The following is a 15347-nucleotide window of genomic DNA, read 5'->3' on the forward strand; positions in this document are numbered from 1 at the left end:
GTAAACAGTTTAAAGGCTCTCTTAGAGTTGTAAGAGTTACAACAATAATAAAAGTTTCATCGTAATAGAATTTCGAGGCCAAGTGTGAGCATCACACGCATTAGTTCTGAAGTATAAATTTACTTCATTGAACTGAAATACACTGTCCCGTGGTTGAAACTTTTTAAAAAGCTTGTAGATGCTTAATTTAGTAGAAGTTCCCTGTGATAACCAATGTTAGTGATCTATCTGTGATGCTAAAAATTAATCTTGAAGCACTGAGAAAGACAATTGAAAAGTAGAGTTTGGAAACAGGTTATATAGCTTGCACTTTGTTTCATTATTGGCACAGTCTCCTGTGTGGTTCTGCAATGTGCAGTGTGCCAATGTATTAGCTCATCATTACTGGAATAGATAAAGCTTTCGTATTCTGTCTTTTGCTTACCTCATACTGCCTCTGTTTCTTACCTGCTTAAGTGCTAATGCAGCAGAAAATCACTTCTGAAAAAAAGAAGTGTGAAATCTTTCTGCATCTTTGAGAGCTAAAATCTCAGTGAAGGATCTGGTGAGTGCCAGACCCTGTGCAAAAGACAGAGTGGAGAGCATACAGCCGAGAGTTTTCCTAAACAAGGATTCTGACAATTTGCAGGCATATCTTTTGTAAAAATGATGTGCTATTCAGTAAGATCAAGATATTACCAGATTTAAACTTTCTGTGCTGCCTCAAGTGAAACAGACGAGTCACTGCCATTTGTTTTTCCTTTTAGCACTTCTTTTTGGAGGAGACATTAATCCAGCTCACCCCAAACATATTGGAAGTATTGACCCTAATTGTAATGTGGCAGAGGTGGTTAAAGGTAAGGAGACCGGGTTCATATTTTTTGTTGATTAAAAAATTCACAATTTAGAATATACATAAATGTATTATTCAGATTCCTAAGACTGAAGGTGATTTTTATTGATTCAATACACTTAAAACAGTAACCGAAAGAAAAAGAAACACCAAGAAATAGAAGCTCTGCAGTTGCTTACAATAAAGCCATGGCTTATTCAGAATTTCTAATGTCTTTGTAGTTAAGAATGTTGAAACTTCTGATCTATTAGTAGAAATAGGGAGACAAATAACAGATTAAATGCCTAAATGTTTTATTAAAACATAGGTGCCTTTTTCCCTAAAAATATTTAGGAACAGGTTCTAAGGTACTACTGTTTTTCCTTAATACCAGTACTAAAGAAATTTGAGAATACATGTACGTGCCATTTTCTGATTTATTTAGTAAGGCGTTTAAGTAAAATGTCCTCAGCTATATATGGGTATTCCAGTTATTAACCTCATGTATCTTACCACATCACAGCCTATTCTCTCTTGTACAGAAGACGTGTATGTGATGGCTCTACCTGAATGATCTGTCATAGTCTCATGTGGTGTTTTGTTTGCTGGTTGTTATGCTTATAAGCTTTCTGAATGTTAGTAAATATGCATGAGGCAATGCTGTTCCCTTCAAGAACTGGCTTATTGAAGGTTCACACTCTGGGTGTATTTACAAATACAGCTTTTGCTGTAGGAGTGGATTCTTCCTTCTCCCCTTCGTTGCTATTTATGCAGTTACAAAAGAGGAAGAATGTGTTTTTCGCCTTCACTTTTTGTCAGCTTTCAGCTGAAAGGGAAAACTTTGTTAGAATTTGGCTTGCACAATAGCTTGCTTTGTAATGTAGATGCTTTTTACTGTTAGCAGGGCTTCTTGGCTTCTAGCTCTTTGGCTCCAAGGTGGCTTTTTTCAGCAGCTCTATTTTCTGTTGATTGATCTTACTACTCTTTGACCTTGACATTGTATGTTACAGGCTTATTTATTTAAATGTTCCTTCTAATAGCAATCTTCGGATCTATTTTGATCATGAAATTCATAGCTGCTGTCTGCTGTGAACAGAGGAGTGTGCAGCGTCAGAAAGTGCTCAGTCCAGTTTTCAAGCTAGTGGCTGAGATCATCATCTGTATCTGGTGAAATATCCTTCAACAAAATGAGGACATCATAAACAGTATCCAGTGTTATTTCAAAGAAACCAAATGTTCTTAAAGGCAGAGCCTGCCCATAGTCAGTGTAAGTGAGGCCATCTTCAAGGTGATGGAGTGGTTAATTTACATTCTGTATCCTGTGCTAGCTCCAACATGTTCTGGTGCATAGGTGGTGTTTGGAGCAATTTGTTAGAGTTAAGGTGTTGGCACCCTATGTGGCAGCTACAAACTCTGTAAGATCTTTGAACATGAAAGAAATGATTTAAACAACCACTTCTTACTTCAAGCAGCTTCACCGAGTGTTGTGCCTCTAACTGCCTGAGGTAGGTCTCGGTATCCCACTGACTGTCCTACACTAAGATTTGTTTGAGCTGAGAGCAATTCCCAGCTTTTTACTTGAGCTGGGTTTTCAGATGTACTGATAGATCCTTCAATCCTGTTGCTGCTTACCTCCAGCCATGACATGAGGTGTGCCTTGAACCTTTTGGCACAGTTTCTTTTAACTAAAAGTCCTAGGCTTCTGCCAAAGGCAGAGAAGAAGGGTAAATTTGAGACTGCACTCTGACACTGTTTTTTCCCTCATGAGTGGATACTTCACTGGATCGTGAAGTGATAGTGCCTTGCCCTTCATCGCAAGGGTGGCTGCTTTGTGAAAATGGGCGAGTCTTATATTTGTTCAGCTTAGGGAGGCTAGGTAGAATTTTTTCAGAATCTTAATTCTCTTAAGTTTTGTATAGTGGCTGTGTCTGCTCTACATCTGTATATTGAGGTCTCTTTCATTTATTACCACCCTATTATTGGTATGCTTTTCAGAGGCCTTGGTGTTTTTCTCTACAACAAGGAATCTGACTTCTACCACTTTGATCCACATCCGATATCCACTTTTGATGTGGAAAGTCTTTGAAACATGCTAATATATCTTTTCTCCACGTAGACAACCATACGGTCGTAACAGCTGCATGCCTGTCTTCAACTTTTGATGACTGAGTCAAGACTGTGGCAGTGCTCCTCATGCCCCTTTTAGCTAAAGCACAACAGGATTATTCCCAGGGCCATCAGAAGTTCTGAGATATTACAATTTTGTGTAGGTGTAGATATTCCCGCATTTTTTTCCTAAGTTATGCACATCCCAGGCTGAGGTTTCCTGCAGAGCTTGGATATTAAATAGGATTTTAGTCTTTTTTACTAGGGCACGTTTTATTGTGCCAATGACAGGGCTCTTTTAGAGAAGGTCTTTGAAGTTGGCTATCTTGATACAGATGATTCCTGTTGGACAGATGACTTTGAAACGTTCTGGGGACTTGATCAAGAACATTCCCAGCATCGATTAGCTCCATTTTACTAAAGCTCAAGCAGCATCTGTGTCACCTGTGTTTGATACGTCCAGCCTCGCAGATGTCAGAATAACTGGTATAAATTCTTTCTAGTTAACAGGGTACAAATATAGATTACATCTGTAGGCAGCACATCTTGAAGTAGAACAATTAAACATAAACAAGCAGTCCTTTCTGGGGGCTAGTGATTTTGCTTTCATTGTGCTTGTTGCATTGCTGTGAGTCTTGGTGGTGACTTATTTTTTGTAGCATCACTTTGAGCAGGAGGAAGAAGGTAATTTCTAGGTCTGGATCAAATGCATCTGCTACAGTATCTTAGCAAATTTCTCTTTGTCTACAGGATTGCACCGTCTGTTCATGTGCTTGTTCCTAGCCAACCCTAATTATGAGGGGAAAAAAATCATTACTTTAAACTATTTTCATTAAGGTAACTTAAGCAGTGTAGTTGCATATAGTTGAGTTTGTAGTTCCTTCTTAGGCTAACATGTGTTGCTTATTTCTGAGGTGTTTTTGCAAAGGAGATACCAGTAAATACTTAGAAAAACTAAAAATTTTTCAAACAAAAGATAACTTCAACTTTCTTGCTGTATTTTTGTCAGTACATAAAGGTTGATATGGACTATGGGTAAGCTCTTTGTTGTGGTTCGGTAGGAGAGAACGAGTAATCTTAAAGACTTCAGATTCTCCCTGAGATGACAATGAAAAGTCAAGTGTTGTAAACTGTATCGTGGTTGAAAAAAATAAATTGTGGTTGCAATGTCATATTTTCTTTGTTTGATTAGGAGAGAACAAGTATTAAGTTGTGAATAGGACATGATAAATAAGTAGGTATTGTGGTCTGCCTAGGTTTAGATCCTTTCTCGTTTTAAGCCCTGAGCAGAGATGGAAAAATAGCTTGCCTCTAGTAATTTCATGTTTTGTTTTGTGTGTTTTTTGTTTTTTTTTTTTTTTTTTCAGAGCTTTAAATAGAATTTGCTCTTTCTTGACAAATTGGCAGTGAATCTATAGATAAAAAGAGATTAGAATGGATACCAGTTTCATGCTTGCAAACAGGTTAAAATTAGCGTTCTGCTTGTAGTCTTCAGATATGGGATAAACTTTGCTAGTCTTTTTTAGCTGGCTTTTCATAAGTTGGTGTTCTGTTCTCTCATTTTGTAGATGCTTATGAAACAGCTAAGATGTTGTGTGAACAATACTATATGGTGGCACCTGATCTGGAAGTTGAAGAATTCAATGGTAATTGTGAAACTCATTTATGTGATGTAGTTAAGAAAAAGCATGTCCAATATCTGTGGTTTCCAGTTTTGGTAATTAATTGTAGGCTGTAATTTGAACTCTGCAGTCTTATGTGCAGCTACTTTTCTTGTCCTAATGTGTCCCTGTAGACACCTGGATTTTAGTTCATCACAATGATATTTATACAGAATGCTATCTGCTAAATTCACTAGCACTTTAAGGAAAACAAAGGCATTTGAGAATCCTTGTGGCTGGGAAAGAAACAGGCCTGCCTCCTCATCTTTTAATGGAGCTCAAACTTATTTCATTTTTAAATACCCTCATAAATTCTACTCTCAGTCCCTTTTTTTTTTTTTTTTTTTTTTACTGTTTAAAAAAAAAAAAAAAAAGTCTTGAGTAATCATCTCACAAAGTTTGGACAGCAGTCCAAACAGAAGATGTTTCCAAACTTCATCAGAAGGCAAGGATTTGTAAAAGTCTCAGAAACAGAAAGTACTCAAAATTTTGAATTTGAAAAAAATAGAACCTTGAATTTGGTGAGGTATAAGAGAATTGGAGTATGGACTCAAACGAAATGAATATTAATAAGGCTGCAAGTTGCCTTACAACTAATTAAGCAGAACATTATTTGGATTTTCTCCTTTTCCAAAGGATTTTCACCTGATCTTTTGGAAATTAGAAGACTTTGCATACCCTCCTATCTGTCTGTTAAAGTAGTATCTGGTATTATCATCAGCCCTCTGTGCCAAAACAGGATGAACTTGACTCTGTGCATTCATGTTGATATCCACCTGCAACTTCAGAAGCATGGGTTTAGAGCTTTCTCTTCAATGTGAACTGCTGCTGAGTCTGACAGGCTATGACTGTATAATTTAAGTCAGTAGATAATTGAATGTTCAGGGATGACTGCATCTTGAGCATGAAAACTGTCCTGGAACGTGTTAAGTGCAGCTATATTAATTCCTGCCAGTCAGCTAGCACCAGTGTCCAGAGCTGTGCCATGCTACACACCTCTGCTGAAGCACTAGCACAGTAAACAAAGCAATAAGTTATCATAATTTTCTTGTTCCAAAACATAATTTTAAATGTATGGTACTCAGACTTTCAAAATGTATTTTCAATGCTTTAATTAAGGGAAAATGTTTATTTTTTAGAATATTTAAACAGTGATTTTTTTTTTCACTTTTAAGACTTGTCCAGCAAATGTTTAAATATAGCATGTGTTTAGAAAAAAAAAAAATCCTACACAAGTGGGAAAGCTGTCATAAATACCACGTTTAGTACTGAATAACCCTTCTTAGTCTAGTTTTATATCTAAAAGTCTGCTGACATTGTCTTTAAAAATCATTAGAATGTATCATTTAGATGATTAGCAGTAACTGATTTTTTTATGGATCATATTTTGCACTTGGAAAACGAAAACATGCATACATACTGCTCTTTTTCTATAGCTTCATGTTAATCCTATAAGTAAAAATGCTTCAAGATACTGTTTGAAAAAAAAAAAAATCTTTTTTTTTTTCCAGCTAAAGCTCCAAACAAGCCTATTCAAGTAGTCTACGTACCATCTCATTTGTTTCATATGTTATTTGAATTATTCAAGGTAGGTTGTACTTGTTAATATTTGGAAAGGGTTCGTGAACTTGTGTTACTGTTGAAATTGAGATTCTTTTCAGTGACAGTTCTGAAGTGTTATTTCAGTTTTCCTTTCTTATTTTTATCCCAGTGAACAGTTTGAAGCTTTGATGAATATCAAGTTCACAATCCTCTTATGCCCTTATATAATTAAAAAAATAAATAAATCTGAGTTTTCCCTCTTCTCCTTTTGGCCTTTTGAAGCTGATTAATTTAAACTAACTCATAATAGTCTTTGCAATGATGATGTATTATCTTACAGTTTCTACAAGCTTGCTTCATTATTGCATGTGCCTTCTGCTTAAGAGCAGTGCATATGTCTGAATAATGTAAATGGCATGCTTTGTCTTGGTTTTGTGTTTTGTGAATCACTGGAACAACAGTGAACACAGAACATGAGGGCTACTGTATCTTTGGAATCAGACAGGTGGTCTCTAGGTGGTGCAATTGAATAGAATTCCGGAAAAAAATAACACTTGGTCAGAGAATTTTTAGGAAAAAATGGTATTTTGGTTTTGATTGCTGGCACTAGTCAAGTATGTTCATTTAGATCTTCCTCTTTTGCTATTTGTAACACCACTTCTTGAGCAGAACAGATGAGAATTAGTATACTGCTTGTTTATGCTTTGGTACAAGTCATGAAACAGTGTGAAACCAGTAAATTCTAGCAATAAGTTATGTTAATGTGTGATGGACTGCCAGTGGAAACTCACAAAAAGCACATATGGTAAAGTTAGAATTAAAGACTTTTTTTCTTTTAACTTCAGAATTCAATGAGAGCTACTGTAGAGTTGCATGAAGGTAAGAGAGAAGGCTATCCATCGATCAAAACCTTAGTCACTCTGGGGAAAGAAGATCTATCTATTAAGGTAAGTGCCTAAAGATTAAGTTCATGTGCAGCTTACTAACTGTTAGGCTTAGAATAATGTGACTTGTAATTTGAAAAGTCAAATTAAGTACTGCATGACTTCTAATATTTGTTTCATATTCATTAATATTTCTAAAGTCATTTAGTTAATTTTAATGTGTTTTGCATTTTTTTCAGAACATGATGTTTAAAACTAACTTTTTATTCCTTAGATAAGTGATCAAGGTGGAGGTGTACCTTTAAGGAAAATAGACAGATTGTTTAATTACATGTACTCAACAGCACCCAGACCTAGTTTGGAGCCCACGAGAGCTGTGCCTTTGGTAAGCAATTGTAATACATAATTAAATGTCCCTGAGCACTACTCTGTCAATTTCCTTTCAGTGCAATTTAATGGATCAGATTTTCCATTGAATTAATAGTTTATTGTTAGCAATTCTACACAGGTAAAACACATCAGGAGAAAACGAGGCTTGTTATCACCACTTAGTCCTTGGAACAGAAAATTGTTTTTCTTTGTCTTGACATTATATTCTCGGAAACAAGCATGTCTGCATAAGCACAATATTTTCACAGGTTAATGGACAGGATTTTTAGTGCTGTATTACCATGAAGGTGGATAACCTAAAGAGCTCTTCCTTGATGCATAAATTACTGTTAATCTCAGTTTACTGTAGGAAATGCATTGAAGAGCTGAGCCATGCTCTGAGCAACAGCCCTTGAGAAACCCCTCCTGGTAATGCACAATATATGGAACTTTGAAAATGATTCTTGTGCAAGTTATGGACCGTGAAAATGCGTTTAAAAAAAAAATCTCTGATGTGCATGTGATATCATCACATTTGGTATATTCTTGTTCAGTTGGAGATCTCATGTGCTGCTCTCGAATGAGATCAGATTTCAAACAAACAAAAAAATCCCATAGCTTCTAAGAAAATAATTATTTCAGTGCTGATTGTGTCTATTCTTTTAGTGGGCATGATTCTTTAAATTATTAGTAAAAAAAAAAAATAAATAATAAAACAGTTTACTAATAATTTAAATGGGTCATTCTGATAAAAATTATACGGCTGCTGTTCCCTCTGTTACCTTTGGCTTTCAACAAGTAGGTTAATACTGATACTATGTTTTTATCTGTTCTTATTTTTGTTCTGTATTGTTTCTAATTTTTTGGTCAGTTTTGTTTTTCATGCAGTCCTTTATCTTCAAGAATGTCAAGAAAAAGTGTTATCTGGGAGGTTTCCTTTTCCTGTTTCTCATTTATCATGTTCTTGAGTGTTGATTTTTTTTTTTTTTTTTTTTTGGGTACTTCTGTGGTTGAAGTGCCTTCAGGCAGCTAACATAATGTGGTGCCAGAGGGTGTATGACTATGTGTGATTCTGATATAAAACAATTAACAGTGAATTGAAGGTTGAAACCAAATCAGAGTGGTTCAGAGGCAACACATTTCTTTTTAGGCTATAAGTAGAACCTTTGTGGTACTGTCTTAGACCACAGATTATAGCATCATGGTATGTAAGTGTATTGCATTGTATTCACCAGTGCTTGATGTCACCATGGTACGTATGAAGCCCAGTTTTGTATCTACATTGACTTGCTATTAATTCTTCAAGGTTCCTCATTCTACGATATATCTTGGTAAAATGCTTCAAATGATACCATGCCTTTCATAAAATAATTTTTAAAAATCTTTCTGATAAGTGCAGTGATAAGGAACAGGCCTTAATTCAAATATGAACTTCTTTCTTAAAATCAAGAATGGTGGAATCTTTCTTGATTGATAATCTGCCTTTGTTCTGTCTCAGTTTTGATCAGCAATTTACTGTAGGAGCCTACAAAGATTTCTTGAAACTTGTCCTTACTATAAACTTGTACCTTGATTGCCAGTTGTATTCACTATTAAAATGTCTCTGCCTTTGTGACTCTGATTGTAAAATGTTCAGCTTAAGATTTACACTATATTCATTTTTTCTATTCATCTTTAGCAATACATTCCTGTATTTATTTCCTAATCTTCCAGACAGCTTACTTTGATTCGGTGGCATTTATACTTAGTTTTCTTCTGCTCTGCCCCATTCTCAGGCTTTTTTTTTTTTCTTTTCAGTCTGTATGTCACTGTAGTCAGACCTGCAAAGTGTCCTCTCTTGTGAGCCTGGCAGCTTTTGCTCTGTGAATTGGACCTACCTGTATGACTGAACATTGTGAATTGTTAAGCTTTTATGTGTGGGGTTCAGATAGGGGGAAAAATAAATAAAAATCAAGAACTGCGAGTCTGTGGCATACCTTTCCACTAAGGAAAAAAAGGGCTTTCACAGTTAGGCTTGACATGTATTATGGTTCAGATCCAGTTATAAAAACAATTATTCCATACTTTGTATGTCAGTCTAAAAATAATCTCTCAGCAGAAAGGTTTCACGTGAATGAGTCATCTTCAGAGTCTATGCAGAGGGAAGGTTTCTTTATTGCTTAGTGCCAAAGACCAAACCACTTATTATTATTATTATGCTCTAGAAGGTAGGTCTGTGTTCACATGTCATTCTTGACTTAGGTAATACTCATAAACTAAATTGCAGTGCAGTGTAAATAGATGTATTTTTCTGCTCTAACTATCCCTCCCCTTGTTGTATGATCCCCCCGTCTCGTTTATGAAACGTTTATGGACTTGGAGTGGAAGAGAGGGCTTGTTTTGTTGATTGGTGGAAGTTCTTTCTCGGTGTTACTGCAAATGTTTTTTTAATCTGCTGAGAAACCTTGTTACCATGGCAGCATTCTGATTCTAGCAGGTCTTGTGCTCATCTGTGCTGTTATATGCACACTGGAAACATTAGGAACACATGGTAATGTTTAATAAGTGGATCTTCTTAGAGAATTTAATGATTCTCCCTTTGGCAGGATTTGTTTACGGTGTGAGAAGTGTGGCTTAAATCAGGTTCAATTAAACCTGTTGACACTAGTGACACTAATAATTTCCCGTTTGTTTAGTACATGCTATAATATTTAGTGAGAAATTGGCCCTAAAAAGCTTTTTCATCTCAAGGTAGGTGTGCCATTATTGACTATATTTTTCCCTCTAGGTCGAGTACAGACCTGTGTAGCAATCGATTCTTGATGATGGTCTCTTCTGCAAAATACATTGAGGCTTGCCTTAACCAGTTACTCATTGGTCATCTTTTGTCTTCGTATTTCTTACTAATAAACTGTTTTGGAAAATAACATGAAGACAGTATAGAGAAAAAAACAGGATTTTTTTGGGAAGAGTTGAAATAGCTATGTGGATCAGGACACAGCGTAAAAACACTTTCCTAGAAGGTGCAGGAGACAAACCAGAAGTTGGACATGGATTTCAAGGAGGTATAATTCTCCAGAGGGGGAAGTATATGTTTCTGGGATTGCTTGGTACTTCCCTTTACCTGAGTTGAGCAGTATGTACCATCTACAAGTTGCTTTTCAGTTACTTTGCTTTTTAGTTTTGGTAACGTATTTATTTTTCGGTCTCCAGAAAAGATACAAGTAAGCATTTGGACTCTCTAAAAAAAAAAATAATTTAAAAAAAAAAAATTGTGAGTAGAAAAAAATGTCTTTCTTCATTGTTTCACTTTCCCCATTTGCTCAGATGAACTGTTACAGTCCGTGTTCAGTGTGAGCAACGCTGTAATCAGTTAAAGATCACGACATTTAGACTTCTGTAAAACGGCAAAGAGGACAAAAGTTACTGTAGGAATGGTAGTTGACCTCAGGAGAATTTGTGATGGATGCTGTAAGACAAAGCTCTTTAATATTCACCCTGGTCTCCCAAGGGATGTCTTATAAAGTGACATCACATTTGCCTATTGCACATATTGCAATGCTCAGAAATCCTGCTTCTTAGCCTTCTTTGTCTTATTTTGGGGCTTTGTTACTAAGATTCAGGGCTTTGTTTTCACTTATTGCAAGCCTAGTATTACATCAGTCAACTAGAATGTTTTACTCTCTCTCTGAACCCGTGCTCTTCCCCGTATCTTTCAGGTTGCCTTTGTAGAAATAGTATAGTGGGATGAGTTCACTGGTTTTCTGAAACGTCACGTGTTGAATTCTTCCTGTAACCCACCTTCTTGGAAAAGCTCTGTTACTCTATTGCCTCGTATATCCTTACTTTCAGGTGCTTGTATGTCTGGAGTCCTTCTGTTGTTGCTTTGGATAGCCCTGAAAAAATCAGGGGGATTCAGGTGAATAATCAAACAGTGATTGTCAGCACATACCCAGTCATCTGAAAGAGAGGGTCTATAGACCGAAATCTTACTCCTTGGCTGCAGTGAGAGTCTTGTTTATTTTTATGATAATTTCTTCTGGCAAGAGTGGGTTGGAAGAGGTGCACATTCTTTGCTGAAAGGGTAAACAATACCAAGGATTATTTGTCTTGTATTTCTTTGTATGTTGTTAATGAAGTTAATTTACTCTGTGGTAGTCTTCTGACCTCCACTGTATCCGTGGCATCTGTCAAAAATTTGGTATTGCCAAAGAAAGAATGGAGCATTACATCAACGGTAATCATAGAGAGGAAGCCACAGGCAGTTTGCAGCTTTGATGATTGGAGGCAACATATTCTAGCTCTTTGAGAGAATAAAAATAGACAAGATAAAGAAATAAACCTTTGTCAGGATTGTTTATTTTCTCCTTTTCTGTACTTAAGCTTAAAAAAAAAAAAACTGTATAGGAAAAAAGATTGCTCAAAGCATTGAATCCCAGCTTACAGTGCAGGCTGAGGAAATAAAGGAAAGCTTGAAGAATATATTGAGGCAAATCTGGTATTTAGAAATCTGGTGTTTAGGTATCTGTAACACATCTGTAACAGTGATCTGTAACACTTTTTTAAGCTTTCCTCATGTTTTTTTTTCTGTTTGTTTTCTTGTTTTTTCTAGGCTGGGTTTGGCTATGGCTTGCCAATTTCTCGTCTGTATGCTAGGTACTTCCAAGGTGACCTTAAACTCTACTCGATGGAAGGTGTTGGTTCAGATGCTGTAATTTATTTGAAGGTATGAATTTCACCCCCTTGTAAGCTAGCAAGACAGTGCAACTTGAGAGTTTATAGCAGGCAGATGTTCTGCTTGATAACTGAACTTTCTTTTCACTCTTTGTTTTCAAATTCATAATCACTACTTTCTTTGTGTTTTATCCAAATTAATTACACAGAATCTTAAAAACAGAACTTTATAAAAGTTAACATTGACACTAATACTGATTGGCTTGCTTTAGATTCTTTTTTTTTTTTTTTTTTTCCAGTCCTGTGTTGGATCTTTGCATTTTGTTAACCCATGTAAATGCTGAATTTTCAAACAACTGTGTGATAAGAGAGAATTTTTGGATAATACTTTTTGATTCTATGAGTTTTGACTGCAGTAAAACTGGAACAAGACTTTTTGACTAACTCCTGACTAGTACTTTTTTTTTTCTATGCAGTCCTTGACCATTGTGCCCTAGATAGTTTTGAACCTATTGTCCTTTTTCAGGAGTCAGGGGCTCTAAGTTGAAACTGCTTGAATTTCATCAGGGAATTTGAAAGAATATAGTGTAGCACATAGCTCATGCAGCGGTCATTGACTCAGTGTTACCTCTGTGCCTTGCTGCGTACAGTGAACAAGCTGTGGAATCCTGCACTAACTTCAGTTTCTGATGGATTTAATCTTGTGTGTGTGTGCGTGGAGGAAAAAGGCATGGTGTTTCTTGGGGGGAGGAAGAGGGAAGGGCATGCTAATCGATTGAGCTATTATTTCCAGGTTTGTGTGCTGACTGAGTCTGAGCTTATTGGGAAAGTTGAATATTTAAGTAAAGTATTAACGACAAATCTCTCTAAAATGCTCCCGACCAAAACTTTTTCCTCTTGGTGTGTAGGCACTACTCACTAAAAAATGTTCTCAAGTTTTATTTCTTTATTTTAACCTATTCTGAAATATAGTGCTTCAGGAACAAATGGTCACAGCCAAAGTATTTTCAAAATAGCATTGTGACATGTAACACTTGGATAATTAAGATACTTCTATAGTTACCGCTTCTGTATTGGAACAACTCCCCAGAGCATCATCTTGCTCTTGGTGTCTCCAAGTGATATCTTACTGTTGCTTTTGTTTTCCCATAGGCCCTTTCAAGTGAATCATTTGAAAGACTTCCCGTTTTTAATAAGTCAGCGTGGCGACACTACAAGACCACACCTGAAGCAGATGACTGGAGCAATCCTAGCAGTGAACCAAGGGATGCTTCTAAATACAAAGCTAATCGATAATTTGCTACCTTTTGTCTCTGCTGGAGATGACCTCTGCGTTCAGTATAAAGTCTCTGCTTTGTTCCAAAATCCTTCAAACCACAATAGCTAATTACTTCCAAACAAAGACCTAATCAGGGCATTGAAAAATAGTAAGAACAAAGTGATGATTGGGACTTACAGGAAGGCACTAAGCACGTTTGGTATGTGACCTCTACCTACTTCACGGAATACGCTTGGTTGCTTCAGTCATGCATTGACAAAAGGGATTGCACTGTGATTGCGCCTAAGTACATAAAGTTGTAACAAAAGATACTATTTTAAGTGCCAATTTTTATTCCAGTAAGGATTGGCAGATTGTGCAGAATCCCTTTTCCTGGTGAACAGTATCTTGCACAGCAATATGGTGTAAGAGAGAAATTCTAGTGTAGTTAAATATATGCTTTGAAAATCCATTCTTTGCTGCATTTTATTTTGCTCAGTGTCACCTGTTACATAAAATTCCTTTGAGCTCTCTAGATTTTACATCTAATGAGCTTATAAATGCATAGTTCTAAAAAGGGTTGTACAGCTTTAAACTGATGCTTACCCCAAATTCCCAAAACCTTTTGTCAAGTGCATACAAAAATTATGTTGTTGTAAGACATTGGGACTTCCACTTTTTGGTATGCACCTTATTGATTCTCTTGACACAGAAACACAAATATATTTTTAAACATTTTTCCTTGTTTTAGGGAAAAATCGTAAGTAGTTAGATCATCTCTCCGTACAAAAAATCCTGTCCATGTGTGGGGGCAGGAGGTAATTAAATTCCATGTTTATTGCCTGTCATCTTGGGGGGTGGGGGGGCTGAAGGGAGAGAAATCTGAAAGGCCGGCCAGCCAGTCATATTTGCCTTAAGCGTGTTGGTTGCTTGGAACCTGATTAGTTTAAAACCTGTAAATAGTTTGCAAAGTTATTTATATATTCAGTGTCTGACAACAGTCTGGTAATCTGAATTTGTAGTGTATATAAAGATGTTGTACACCAGCTTTTGGAAAGTGTCATTGGTCTAAATAAATGAAACTGGAAGTATCAGAGAAATGGGAAGGGCAAAATATAGTTGGCACCTGATCTGAAAGAAAAAGAAAATTAAAGAGGACAAAACTAAGTGTTATCTCCTTAGCTTTGTTGTAGGGGTTACTACTGAGTATTAGGAAGCTGTTCTTCACCAAGTCTCTGCCAAAATTCTCTGCCAAATACTGTTTCTGCTACTATGGCCTTTCAGAATTAGTGAGGTTTCGAAGTTCTGGTGATGACATAGCCATGGGAGTAAAGGAGATGAGGTGGAAGCAACTTTGCACTTTCACTTTCTCCTAGATGTTTTGATATTTCTTTGAAAGACATTGCAGATTTTAGTACAGAAAATGAAACACGTTTACTGAAATTGTGGGGGAACTGTCCTTTTTTCCTCTCAATATTTACTTTTGTAAAGAACCAGTCTGTTAGTTAAACAGGGAAATGCTGAGAAATTGCTAGATTTTAAAACAAACAAAACCCCTTAGTTTAATTTCATGACAGTACTTTGCACCTGCATAGCACATTTCATCAAAGGATTATAAGCAATAAGTTACATGTAGACCCACTTCTTTCTGAAAACTCAGACTCCTGATCTCCCAAACCTGTGCTCTCAGCTGTCCCAGTCCGTTCAGGAATGTGTATGCACGTAGTTCTTGAGTTCGCAGGGCTCGAGTCTCTGTAGGCTTCTCTCCACTGAAGCTGAAGTCACGCTGGAGTGGCAGCTGGCTTCAGCACGGTCCCTGTCCTGCACGTCCCCGCAGAGTGCTGCGACACCGATGGAGGCAGAAGCAGCAGGAGGGCTGCTGAGCGCCCTGCAGAGCCCGACAGGTGGGACACGGGAGCGTGCTGGGGGCTGCCCTGTCCCCAGCCAGACGTGCTGAATGCTCCCTGGGAAGTCTTTACAGGGTGCAGTGAGAGCGTAACCGTGCGACCTCCAGAGCAATAATTTCCTCTGGCTGCGCAGGAGGCAGATGGACGTTCAAGCGG

The 15347-nt window shown here is 37.0% G+C and overlaps 1 protein-coding gene across 1 annotated transcript in view; it reads left to right on the forward strand.

The window, feature by feature from the left end:
* PDK3 (pyruvate dehydrogenase kinase 3) overlaps positions 1-13756 on the forward strand; it is a 52694-nt gene extending 38938 nt beyond the window's left edge. Inside the window, exons 5-11 of the mRNA XM_084297538.1 lie at positions 747-836; positions 4486-4563; positions 6090-6166; positions 6966-7067; positions 7279-7389; positions 11965-12078; positions 13179-13756. Coding sequence (XP_084153664.1) covers positions 747-836; positions 4486-4563; positions 6090-6166; positions 6966-7067; positions 7279-7389; positions 11965-12078; positions 13179-13322 — 716 coding nt within the window. The 3' untranslated portion in view covers positions 13323-13756. The remainder of the gene's footprint in view (positions 1-746; positions 837-4485; positions 4564-6089; positions 6167-6965; positions 7068-7278; positions 7390-11964; positions 12079-13178) is intronic.
* The last annotated feature ends 1591 nt before the right edge of the window (positions 13757-15347 follow it).

Source organism: Netta rufina, assembly GCF_964035555.1.
Source record: "Netta rufina genome assembly, chromosome: 1".
NCBI lineage: Eukaryota > Metazoa > Chordata > Aves > Anseriformes > Anatidae > Netta > Netta rufina.